General features: G+C 38.9%; 1 protein-coding gene across 2 annotated transcripts in view; it reads left to right on the forward strand.

Annotated features, from left to right (window-relative positions):
* LOC127551844 (rap1 GTPase-GDP dissociation stimulator 1-like) overlaps positions 1 to 13,284 on the forward strand; it is a 78,492-nt gene that overhangs the window by 49,146 nt on the left and 16,062 nt on the right. For both annotated transcript variants that reach the window (XM_051981964.1, XM_051981965.1), the window contains 5 exons: positions 2,010 to 2,135; positions 5,543 to 5,671; positions 8,884 to 9,009; positions 9,875 to 10,018; positions 12,965 to 13,096. In XM_051981964.1, the coding sequence (XP_051837924.1) occupies positions 2,010 to 2,135; positions 5,543 to 5,671; positions 8,884 to 9,009; positions 9,875 to 10,018; positions 12,965 to 13,096 (657 nt within the window). The remainder of the gene's footprint in view (positions 1 to 2,009; positions 2,136 to 5,542; positions 5,672 to 8,883; positions 9,010 to 9,874; positions 10,019 to 12,964; positions 13,097 to 13,284) is intronic.

A 13,284-nucleotide genomic window follows, 5' to 3' on the forward strand; every position in this document is an offset into this window, starting at 1 on the left:
CACCCTTTTCTAGAGTCTCTCCAAAGTTTCTAGCTGCTTCCTTACCCTGTATAAGGTTTCCTTCTAAGAACTGCCAGGTAAGTATTACAAGGTGCTCCAGAAATCCTGTCCTCTTTGTAATTTCCCAGGAGTAGAACCCAGCCTGTGGCCACCGGGATACCATTCCATAGCTTAGCCTTCTAGAAACATTGACAGTGTTATCAATGGGAGTCATCCATCTTTCAATATGTACTCAAGCCATTTATTTTTCATGGAATCATAGAAATTCCTGTCTTTTTCCTCTTTCTATGGCACCTCCTCATTCTCCTCCCCAACTCAAATCAAATGACCTCATCAAATTTTCTGTCCCCCCCCAACACTTCCTAGCAACTAACACTTGCTCACCAGAATAGATATTTGGGATATCAGGAGATTCTGGACAGAATGGTTCCTCAGGGTGTACAACGAACCAAAATGATTGATCATCTTTACCCACACTTTGTGGGAAGGGGAATGGCTGCTGGGAGATTTGGAGCTATTTGTGACACTGGGCAGTCTGTCAATATAATTAATAGTGACATAATGAAAAATAATCAGAACCACTATGCAGACCCACAATACACACACCACTATTGAAAGCAACCCCATCCCCTTTTGGATAGTCAAAGGTATAATTTCTCTACGTATTTTCCTTTACCTCATAGTCCAAATCCCAGATCTAGGCTTCCTTCACTACACACTCTCTCTGTCTCTCTGTCTCTCTCTGTCTCTGTCTCTCTGTTTCTCTCTCTCTGTCTCTGTCTCTGTCTCTCTCTCTATCTCTCTCGCTCTGTTTCTCTTTGTGTGTGTGTCTTCCTCCTCTCTGTCTCTCTGTCTCTCTGTCTCTCTGTCTTCCTCCTCTCTCTGTCTCTGTGTCTCTTTGTCTATCTGTCTGTCTCTCTCTCTCTGTCTTTCTCTGTATGTATTTTCCTCCTCTCTCTGTCTCTGTCACTCTGTTTCTCTTTGTGTGTGTCTTCCTCCTCTCTGTGTCTGTCTCTCTCTCTCTATCTCTGTGTCTTCCTCCTCTCTCTGTCTCTCTGTCTCTGTCTCTCTCTTCTCTGTCATTCTCTGTCTGTCTCTCTGTCTCTCTCTGTGTCTCTCTCTCTGTCTCTGTCTCTCTGTCTCTCTCGCTGTCTCTGTCTCTTTCTGTCTCTGTCTTTGTCTCTCTCTCTGTCTATCTCTGTGTCTTCCTCCTCCCTCTGTCTCTGTGTCTCTGTCTCTCTCTGTCTCTGTCTCTCTGTCTCTCTCTCTGTGTCTCTGTCTCTCTGTCTCTCTCTGTCTCTGTCTCTGTCTCTCTCTGTCTCTCTTGCTCTGTTTCTCTTTGTGTGTGTCTTCCTCCTCTCTGCCTCTCTGTCTCTGTTATCCCTTCTGTCTCTCTCTCTCTTTCCCTTCTGTCTCTCTCTCTGTCTCTGTCTGTCTCTCTGTCTCTGTGTCTTCCTCCTCTCTCTGTCTCTGTGTCTGTCTGTTTGTCTCTCTCTCTGTGTCTCTCTGTCTCTCTCTGTATTTTCCTCCTCTTTCTGTCTCTGTCGCTGTTTCTCTTTGTGTGTGTCTTCCTCTTCTCTGTGTCTGTCTCTCTGTCTCTCTGTCTCTTTCCCTTCTGTCTCTCTCTCTCTCTGTCTATCTCTGTGTCTTCCTCCTCTCTCTGTCGCTGTCTCTGTCTGTCTTCCTCCTCTGTCTCTCTGTCTCTCTTTCCCTTCTCTCTCTGTCTCTCTCTTTATCTCTCTCTCTCTGTCTCCCTGTCTCTCTCCCTCTCTCTCTCTCTCTCTCTCTCTCTCTCTCTCTCTGCATTTTAAACCAGATTTCACATTAAAATATTACTTAGTCTCCCCTTGCTCAGTGTTTCTCATCTTGAGTTCCTGAGCTCTGCCTTCCCTTCTTCACAGTCCATAAAACTATCAAGTTCATAAGACCCCCTCTAGCCAATCCCTTTCATAAGCAGCTCCTTTATTTCCCATGCATTATCCTTAATGCAGTTTTTCTCGTGTCTGCAGAGGAGTTAAAGCAGCCCTGCATAGATGCTGGCCTGGTGTCTGCTCTGCTGCCTCATCTGGAAAGCTCTGACCAAGATCTGCTGCTCCACTCTGGGAGGGCCATTGGGCGCATCTGTTATGGAAACAGTAAGTACAAATCTTGGCAAGGGAAACCTCCTTCCCTTATTTAAGCTGCTGCTGCTGGGCCTCAGTCTGCAGTGCCATGGAGAACTGTCTGCCACTTGGGAGTGAGCTCAGCCCCTGACAGGTGGCATTTGACAGCAGCCAGACGGATGTCAGACTGGAAGGAGAACAATAGCCTCAGGTCACTTGGGGAATGTGGTCTCTTGCATCCAAATCACTGACCTAACTTTGCTTTCTCAAACCTGGCCTACCTTCTAGCAGCTGGTCCTTTGGAAGGAAGAGCTATTTGTGAGCATTTCTTCATATTTATACAGCGTTTGATATTTACAAAGAGCTTTCTCTCATTGGCAACAGAAGGGTGGCTGGCAGTAAGAAACTGCCCTCTGACTTTAGATAAAAATAGAACTATTGAGCAAAATGGGCTGCATTTGTGCATCAGATGATAAATGCAGACTGTCTGTCCTTGAGGACTAGATCCCCGTGTACTTGCAGAAAATTCAGAATATGGGAGTTCCGTATCCCAGAAAAAAGCTAAGGAGCTTTTTGTTCTTGAATAGCATTGATATTAAAATAAGAGTGGGCTCAAGGTTATGGGCAAAAGATTCTAGCCAAATGAAGTCGGTTGTAAAAGAGACTATCTGTATACCTCTTAAATTAATTAAATTAATTAATACCTCTTAAATAAATTAAATTAAATTAAACATACTGGCATATTGACCCCCCTATGGGTAGAGCTCTGAACCAGTTCTGGAAAGTATAAATCTAGGTATCAAAAGTTACTCTAGGGGCAACTAGGGAGAGGAGTGGATAGAGCTGAAGTCAGGAGGACCTGAGTTCAAATCTGGTCTCAGACAATTTAAGATTTCCTAGCTGTATAACCCTGGACAAGTCACTTAACCTCAGTTGCCTCAGAGGGAAAAAATTGCTCCATATGGAGATCCTGTGAGCCAGCAATACCAAGACTAAACCTGAAACACCAGACACACCCCCTACCAAAGATCAAAGAAATAAGAAAAAGATCCATATGTACAAAAAATATAACAGTTCTTATATTAGTAAAACAGATACCAAATGGCAGAGGAGAGAAGGTGTCTGTCAAATGAAGGGTCCTGAACAAGTTATGGTATATGAATATGAAGGAATACTTTCACATGGTAAGAAATTATGAGAGAAGCAGTTTCAGAGAAACCTGGAAAGTGTTGTATGAACTAATTGCAGAGTGAAGTGAGCAGAAACAGGTGAGAATTTTTATAACATTATTAAAAAAGAACAATTTTTTTAAGTCTTAAGAACTCTGAACTGTGCAGTGATCCACCATGATTTCAGAGGACTAATAATGAAGAATGTTACCTACCTCCTACAGAGATTATGCAAAATATGCAGAAACACATTATTGAGTGTATGTGACAAATATGGAAATATGTTTTCCTTGACTATGCATATTTGTTACAAAGATCTTGTTTGCTATTTTTCTTTTTTAAAAAATGGAGGAACATATTAGCATGTATTGGTCAACCTGCCATCTTGGGGAGGAGGTGGGGGGAAGGAGGGGAAAAATTGAACAAAAGATTTGGCAATTGTCAGTGCTGTAAAATTACCCATGCATATAGCTTGTAAATAAAAAGCTATTAATAAAAAATGGAGAATATATAAGGGGGGAAAACACTCAAAAATTGAAAAAAAAAAGAATCAAAACACAAAAATAAACTTGGCATACTGATATTATTAAGTAACCTCAAACAGGGAAACCAAAAAATACTTTAGAGCTTGAGGATAGAGCATCATAGGCAAAGGAGTTTTTGTTTTACCACAATGTTTAAGCTATTACATTATCACAGAATTTCAGAGTTAGAAGGGACCTCAGTGATCATCTAATTGTATACTTTCCTGAACAAGAACTGTCTCTAATATCCCTGATAAATGACTATCCAGCCTCTACTTGAAGAGCTCTCAAGAGAGCTCATTCCATTTTGGGATCATTCTCATTCTTGTAATTGAGCCTAAAATTTTCCTCTGGTCCCCAGTTCTTCTCTGGGGCCAATCAGAACAAATCCAATTTTTCTTCAGTCTTGAATGGCCTCTCAAAGACTTGATTAGATCCATCATGCTATATTCCAAATCCACCACAACTCCCCACACCAAGACTTCACTTTTTCAGGCCAAAAAATATGGCTCTGACCACTCTCAGATCAACAAGTTTTTAAGATCCCTCTGGACTCTAAGATTCTACCTAAACAGCCAGAATTTCTCCATTGTGAACATCTCTAATATGATCAATTCAGAAAAGACAACCATTCAGGTTAGGGATGAAGTCATTAAATCAATACACAATCAGCAAAGTTACCTCTGCCTGTGGCAATTGATCCACAGATCAGAATCTAACTTGAAATTCTTGACTAGCTGATATTCAACAGAATATCTTCATTTAAAATAAGAGACACATGCCTTCTATGAAAAAGTGTTGATCAGAGTCCTTAAAATATATTAGGTGAGGATGTTACTGTTTCATTCTGGTTTTTCCTAATACTACTTATTTGAACACTGTCTTTTTCTCCTTGAAGACTGATCTTTCATGATGCCATTTTACAGACATTAGAATCAGCTCAAGGACCACATTCTACATGGTCTATCTCCCCACCCCCACTACCAGTTTTGAGTGCCTTCAGCCCAAGGTTATTTTATATTTGACTTATATATGTCTTATGTGTAACTGATAACATATGCTGTCTTCCCCATTAGAATATAAGCTCAATGAGAACAGGGACTGGTTTGCTTTAGTTTTTATATCCCCAGTGCTTAGCACAGAGCCTGGCACATAGTTACTGATGCTTATTGATTAATTAGCATTATGATGTGCTATGTGGTCTACCCTATGTACAAAAGCCATAACCCTTGATGTTATGAAGATGATTCCTGAGGAAATCAAACAAGCAATCTACAGGTTGTCTTTATTATCTTTTCTTTGCCCATCTCTATCTTATTCTCCTTTCCCTTTCCTGGAAAAGTATCAAATGTATTCAGGAACAGAGATGTTAATTTTAAGGAATAGGGAAATTTTTCCATTTAGTAAAAAAGAAAGAAAAGAGAAAGAAAGAATTATTGTGTTCAGATTGCTGCTGTTAACAGACTATGAGCTGACATGGATTTCATAGATACATTCATAAGTGCTCCACTCTTTGGGACTAGGGATTGTTTAATTTTTTCTAATTCTAACTCTTTTTTCCTCTAAAAATTAACACCTATAATAATGCTTTGAACATATTAAATGCTTAATAAATATATGATGATCAATTTTCATCAAAGTCTTGAGGGAAGAAAGAAGGAAGTTTTAGCAGAATATGGATTTCTGCTCCAAATATGAATAACTATTTTTTTTTTACAAATCTTTATTTTATAATTGTGTCTTCCAGAGGAACTTCAGGAGGAATTAGTCAAGGCTGGAGTGATCTCCTTGCTGGTCAAGATCCTATGTGACTTTCCAGAAAGTGAACCACTTGTGAGAGTGGATCTGTTGGCCCTGTGTAATTTGGCAGAGTTGGGTAAGGTGTGGGGCTCTTCCCACTCTACGGTTAGAACCAGCCTCTACCCCTCTTTTTTTTCCCCCATAGGATTTTATATTTGACCCTGGGGGCAATAAGAAAGCACTGAGATTTGTTGAATAGGAAGAAAATACTAGTAAAACCTGTGCTTTAGAAAGATTAATTTGACAAATGAGTGGAAGCTGGATGGGAGTGGGACAAGACAAATGAGATTATTGTAATAGTCTAAGCATGAAATGATAGGGTCTATAACATGGTGAGGGCAGTATCAGAGGAAAGAAGGGGGCATATTGGATGGATATTAGAAAAGTAGAAATAGAAAGACTTGGCAAATGATTGAATGTGGGAATTGAAATTTGATTCCAACTAAATTTTAAGCCTGAGTAACAAGATAGTGGTACCCTCGACAGTAATAAAGAAGGTAGGAAGATGGAAAGGATTGAGAGAAAAAGATAATGAGTTCAATTTTGGACAAGGAGTTTAAGATATCTAAAGGAATTCAGTTGAAGATGTACAATAGGCAGTTGCAAATGGTTCAGGAGAGAGGTTAGGGCTGGACAAATAGATTTCAGGATTATATACACAGAGATGTAATTGAATCCATGGGAATTGATGAGATCATTATGCAAAATAGTATAGAAGGAAAAAAAGGAGGACCCAGGACAGAGTTTTAAGGCACAAAGTGAATGAGGATCTAGCAAAGGAAACTAAAAAGGAACAGTCAGGTAGAAGGAGAACCAGGAGGGAATAATATCACCAAAACCTAGAGTGAAGTATTGAGAAGAGGGTGATTGACATTGCCCAAAGCTACAAAGAGGTCAAGAAGAATAATGTTTAAGAAAAGTCCCTTATATTTGGCAGTTAAGAGATCAGTAGTAACTAGAGAAAGGGGTTTCAGCTGAATAATGTGTTTAGAAACCAGAATCCAGATGTAAGCAAACAGTGAAAGGAAAGAAAATGGACACAGTTTTAGGTGGTCTTTCCAAGGTGATTAGCCATAGAAAGGTGGAAGGATATAAGACAATTGCTACCTTTTATGGATGAATCCGTTTTTTGAGGATAGGAGAAACATGAATATGTTTGTAGAGAAGTAGTCAGTAGAAAGAGAGAAACTATTAATGAATTAAGGGGGGAATAACAGAGAGTGCAATCTGCTGGAGTAGATGGGATGGAATGTCATTCATGTATATAGAAGAGTTTGCCTTAGAAAGGAGAAGAGCCACCTCTTCTGGTGCAAGATAGTTGCAGAAAGCATCTGAGTGGTGTAAGATGAGGAGGGAAAAGATAAAGCTCTCATTTTTTTTTAGTAAAATATGAGCAAAATTCTGAGCTGACAAGATAGGGAGGAAGGAGAACCATGGGGACTTCAAGAGGATTGGAAAGGTGTGGGAAAAAATTGTTATGGTAAATGGGTTCTGAATGCCTTGCCACAGTAAGGACCCATTTAAGATTGCATAACACAAATTTGTAATGCTTCCACTGAGCTCGGTTTCATGATTTTTTTGTAGCTTTATTTAGTGGCATAAGTAGAAGCAAAGGCAGTAGAAGTAATTCAAGGGCTGAGGCTTAGTAGGACAAAATCAGCGATAGGAAAAAAGGGGGCTTCGAGGTTCTTGAGAGAAGACAGTGAAGAGATGAATTGGCTCACCAAGGAATCAAGATGGGGAAAGGAAGAGAATATAGTTATTGTAGGAGGATAATGGCCTGGGAGAGATCAGAGAGGCTGAGAACAGATGAAGTCATAATGAGAACAAAAACTAGGGTCAGGAAATGCAAGACAAAGAGACAGTGCAATGAAAACATTATGATTAAGCAAAGGAATATCAGAGTTTAAACATGGAAGTATCTGAATTGCAATGGAATGGCCACAAAGCTCCCTTCCTTCTTGGGCAAGTAACAGATAAAGCAACAAATAGATGTAATTTTCCATTCCATGATCATGGCTGTTGGTGGAAACTAACTTCCTTTATAATACATACTAGTTGATTTATCGCAAAACAAATATCTGTAATATGTGGGGTTTTCTGGCATTAAAATGTTTTGCATTATAGGAAATGGGGAATGTATCTGTGATTTCATGATATAGGGAACTTCCAAGTGAAAAAAAAATCATTTTATCAGTACAGGTTTATACCTTCTCTGCAACTTATATTCTTAAAAACTATACTTTGAAGCCATACTCTATAATCTTAGAGGTAAAGCCATGGAGAATATTGGATATGGAGTCAGGAAGACAAGTTCCAGTTCCAGAAACTTGCTAATTGTGTCATGTCAGACAAATGATTTATAATTATCCCTTCCACATCATGACTTTCCACATCACGGTTTCAATATATGGAAGGCTGGCAAAAGAAATGGGAATTTGGGAAAGTTTTGCAGAAGCTACAGATAAAATGCAAAGGCCAGCAGATGACACAAAAGAAGCTTAGAAACTAAGAAATGCCTAAAATATATGTATAGTATTATATCTTAACATATTTTATCTTGTAATAGTAACATAATATTTCAGAGTTTTTAATCTGGTATGAAGCACAGGTGAAAAAATTTACATCACTTTTGCAGATATTTCACAATATAGAATGAATAACTCTAATATATGTCTGCCTCTGTTTCCTCATCTGTAAAATGAGGAGGATAATAATAGCACAAGTTATAAGGGTAAGCACTTAGCAAACCTTAAAGTATTATCTCTTGTTGTAGCTATAGATATTCCCAGAACACTGAGAGGCTAAGTGACTTCTATAGTTACACAACCAGCATATGTCAGAGTCAGGATTAGAACAGAATCTTCCTGGTTTCAAGGCCAATTCTCTATTATTATGCCAATTGCTTCTCTTGTGAATTTATAAAACATAATTTTGAGGGATCTTTTGTTAGTATGGCTCTCTGGGTGGAAAAGGGGAGAGATGCATCTGGTAATAAATGTACATCAAAAACAAAAGACAAACAAAAAATAAGATAAATTCTGTGTGTCACTTTTAGACAGCCTTGTAATATTTTCTAGGCAGCTCCCCATGTTACCTAACTCTAGTTAACCCTCTGGAAGATATCAGACGGTCTTCTTCAGAAATAGATTGTAGGGCTAGAAGAATCCTGGAGTTAACTCGGGAGACCAGTTTCTGATCTTGTAATGTAGTATTATTGGGATGTGTGTCATATCCGTGGCTCATTGAAAATGGGCTCTCTAGTCACTCTCCATATTCTCTCCACAGACACAGCTAAGGAAGCTCTCAGCAAGACCAACGTGGCAGAGGAGCTGGTAAGGCAATTAAGGAGGGCTGAGAATCAGGAGAGATTGGAGATAGTCACTGAGATCCTACAGCTTTTGGCAGAGAATGGTAAGACCCAGAATATCAATGTATGGCCATGACTGTCTCTACTGGAGAAGGGCTATGAGGTCCAGGATGTAAATATTTCCAAGTCCCATGAGGAATACCCGTGAGAGAGGAGTACTGATGAGAGATTAAAATACTACTATATGTATGACACTCTCCCCCCCCCAAAAAAAAACATGTTCAGTTCTAGCAATTGCCTAAACTTAGCTCATAACTTATATGTTCCTATTTTTATTTTCATGTTGAACTTTGTAGTATTTTAGAAGAGGGGTTTTTAATGTCTTAGGTCATGGACCTAACTTATCAGTCTAGGGAAACTGATGGAACCCTTCCCAAAATATTTTTTTTCAATGAATAAAATAAAATATGTAGGATTTAAAAGAAAATGGACTCCTTCCCAGAATAATGTTTTTCAATGAATAAAATAAAATATGTAGGATTTTTTAAAAACCAAATATACTGAAATGTTATTGAAATATATTTTTCTAAATTTTAGATAGCAGAATGCAAATCATAGAATCTAGTGTCAAGTTATATTAAATACAGTAGATTTTAAGGCAGAACTTTTATGAGGAAAGAAAGAAGTGAAACTAAACTTTGAAGGATGACCATTCATCCTAAGAAAGGAATTCAAAGACGTCTCTCAAGCAATCAGTCCTCTGATATTCCACTTGCTTTGTTCCTAATTATCCCCATTATCTGCTAGCCAAGAAATTCTCTGGATGTCTAAATCCTCCCAATTATATCTCTTTCCTCTCCCCTTTCCTCTCTTCCCGTCTTCCCCTCTCCCCTTTCCTCTCTTCCCATCTTCCCCTCCCCTACCCCCACTCCTGACATTCCCAAATAAAACCTTGTATGACCTCTGCAGATTCCCTGAAAGTGCAGCTGGTAGATGCAGATGTTCAAAGTGCCCTCGTGGAGATCCTGCAGAGGGTCCAGGACAGCCCAGAGGTTGAGGCTGCAGGCATTACAAAGAGCATCTCAGACCTTGTCATCTCTCTACTCCTGGGAGGTAAGGGATGCAGCCAGATGCAGGTTTGTGGAACAGGAGCCCAGGCTTCCACACCACACCCTCCCCACCTGAAGCCCGGAACTAGAAGAAGCCATCTGCTCATGGCACACATGTCACCTTGCAAACTTTGCTCTGTTTCTGGGGCAGATTCCACTCTGGAGCACTGCAGATTATTGCTCTCCCAATACATATTCAAACACAACAGAATTCTTAAAGTTCCCACTGCCAGGCTCTTCTCAAGCTTAATTGCAAGCTAGCTGCCTTAGGCAGGGGCAACTTTGAAAAGACTTCCCCTTTTCCCCTTCTGTTGTCTTCCTACTCAGGGTGGAGCATGAAACCTGAATTTCTACAATTAGAAATTTATTCCTTTGGGTTCAGTATTACTCTATCTAGTCTATGACCTTTTTCAGGCTCCTTCCCTTAACAAAAACAAAGCATATTTTAAGTCCTTAATATCTCAATGTGAACAAACTTATCAGATCCCTTACTTCCTTAATAGGAGAGATTGGGGTCTGAGAAAATCCCAAGTGGAAGGGGTAGAGCTTAACAAAAAATTTCATGATTTCATAATTTTATCAAAAGAAACATTGGATAGCTCCAATATCTCCTCTAGCTCTGATTTTCCCCCAGCCTGAAAAAATGATGATGAATCTGACTAATATTGCTCTGGGGAATATATTTCAGGATTCACTGTACTCAAACCCGTGCCACAGAGCAGAAAATTCTCTTATTTTCCTTGAATCCACATGTCTTTTGCTTTCCACAAGAGTGTTCTAAGATGGAAAGTCTCCTCAGCTGGATGAGGTCTGGATAAGATTACTAATGGAAATGGAATAGAGCAGCACCAACAGCAAGGAATAAACCACTTATGGGCTTATCTCTACAGGCCCATGGCAAAAACCTTCCCCATTTACCTTACTAAACGATTTAGTTATTGTCTGTCTACTAAAGCAAATAATCTGACTTCCAAAGAAAGCGAATAAAAAGTTGTGTGATGTAACATGATTAATATGGAAATAGGTTTTACATGATTGCACCTTATATAACATATATCAAATTACTTGCCATCTTAGGGAAGGATGAGTGTAGGGAGAGGGAGAAAATTGGAACTCAAAATTTTATTTAAAAATGAATGTTGGGCAACTAGTGGCACAGTGGATAGAGCACCAGCCCTGAAGTCAGGAGGGCCTGAGTTCAAAATTGACCTCAGACACTTAACATTTCCTAGCAAGTCACATAACCTCAATTGACTCAGGAATAAAAAGAATGTTAAAATTGTCTTTATATGTAATTGGAAAAAACTAATTTTTTTTAATGTACTGTGATGAAAGGAACCATGGGGGTTGAGATCTAGGTTCCAGTCCTGACTTTATCCATTGATTTACTAAATGACCCCTAAGAACCCCTTCAACTGGGACATTCTATGACTCTATAATATCCCTTGCCCGTGGGCCCCAGCATTCTAAACCTATGCCTTCATTAGGATGTTCATTCCAATTCTCTTTGTCCTGGGAGGCAGAATGCTGATATCTTGGCTACATTAAGATTCATTGTCTCCCATCACTCAACACAATGTGTCTTCACTTTTGTTCTTTCTTTATAATCTTTGAGAGAAATGATTATTTCTTCATCTATTAATAACCAATTATTAAATTAGGATCGAAAGGTTTTCTTCTTCTATATGCAGAAATCAACCTTTATTGATTGGACAAGATTTCAACAGAGACTGAGTGCTCAGTGCCATGTATCTCAAGACCTTCAGTGGAATAAAGCACTCTTTTATTATAATATAAATTCACTCGTTTCTTATTAACCAATTGGAGTTGATTTCCAACCTCAGGCATACCCTCTTTACAAAAGTCTATAAAAATTGAAGATTCACAGGTTCAGTCTCTTTGTTCATCAAGGGAAACAATAGCCTGTTTTGATGACTGCTTTCTAGATGTAGTTAATAAAATTGTTAAATTACCCAAAAACTATTTCTCAGAAATTTTCAAACACCTTCCAGAGTCTTAGTCATTTTAATAACCGTAATAAATTCATCTCATGTTTGTATGGTACTTTCAACCCTTGAAAGCATCCATGATCTCTCTGATCTTCACAAAATATCTAAGAGGGAAGGAGAACAGATATCATGTCCCTTTGGCAGATGCAGACAGGGGAGACCTAAAGAATATAACTTGCCAAGGCATTGGGTAGGTTTGTGACAGAACTAGAAATAAGTATCCTTTATCTCCTAGCTTCCTGGTCAGAATACTTCCATCAGATTGTTTCCTAAATATATAGACTTCTAGTGGTATCAACACATTTTTGCCTTGTCTACAGTAAAACAATCCTTGATAGAAATTAAGATCCATAAGGTAGTAATAAGGCTTGATAAATGAGAGAAAGCAATGGGAATGTGTACACATATTATAATGAGTTTTGTTCTGCTTTCCTTCTCGATGTGTTGAGAGAAAAAGGTAAGGAAGAAAATATGGATCTAAAAATTATTTTTTTTAAAAAGGAAAAAGCAAATGAGAATCAGTCACCAAACTAAGAGTCCTATTGAAGACTTAGAGACAGTATTTGAATAATTGTTGTTACATTTTATTCACTGAAATTATCATTTTACATAGAAATAGTTTTTAAGCAGTTGTTTTAATTTTCAATAGTAAGTTTACAAAACAACATTTAATATAAATAAATGGAATTGTTAAAATAAAGCAGATAGGAAGTTGAGATACTGATAAGTAATTTATGGGAACAGGAATGGTCAAGGGAGAAAAGGCCTATCCCTTAATAGAAACCTTTTTGCCCCCTCCCCCTGCTATACCCCTCTCAGTCTGAAAATGTATACCATGAGACCGGGGCCCTTCCCCAACTCTGGGACCTTCTGGCCTGTGAGTAGACAGTGGGGGCTGCAAGCTCCTACATCTCCTCCTCTGTTACCTCTTCCCTTTGTAGATGAGTCTATGCAGAAACTGTTTGCTAATGGAACCGGCCTCATCTACCAGAGGATCGGCAGCTGGCTTTTGTCCTCGAATATCCAGCTGCAGCTGACTGGCGCCCTGGCAGTCGCCAACTTTGCCAGAAATGGTAAGACTGTCCAAAAGCTCCTGACCTGTGGGCTCCAAGGAAAAGAGTTTATAAATGCATAAGCATTTATTGAGAGCCTACTAAGTGCCTCAAATTATACCAGTTACTAGGAATACAAATAAAAAAGTGTGAACACCCCCTTCTCTCAAGGAGCATGTATTCTGTTCCAAAGATAAATGTTCACAGGT

This window comes from Antechinus flavipes, chromosome 2, assembly GCF_016432865.1.
Source record: "Antechinus flavipes isolate AdamAnt ecotype Samford, QLD, Australia chromosome 2, AdamAnt_v2, whole genome shotgun sequence".
Classification (NCBI taxonomy): domain Eukaryota; kingdom Metazoa; phylum Chordata; class Mammalia; order Dasyuromorphia; family Dasyuridae; genus Antechinus; species Antechinus flavipes.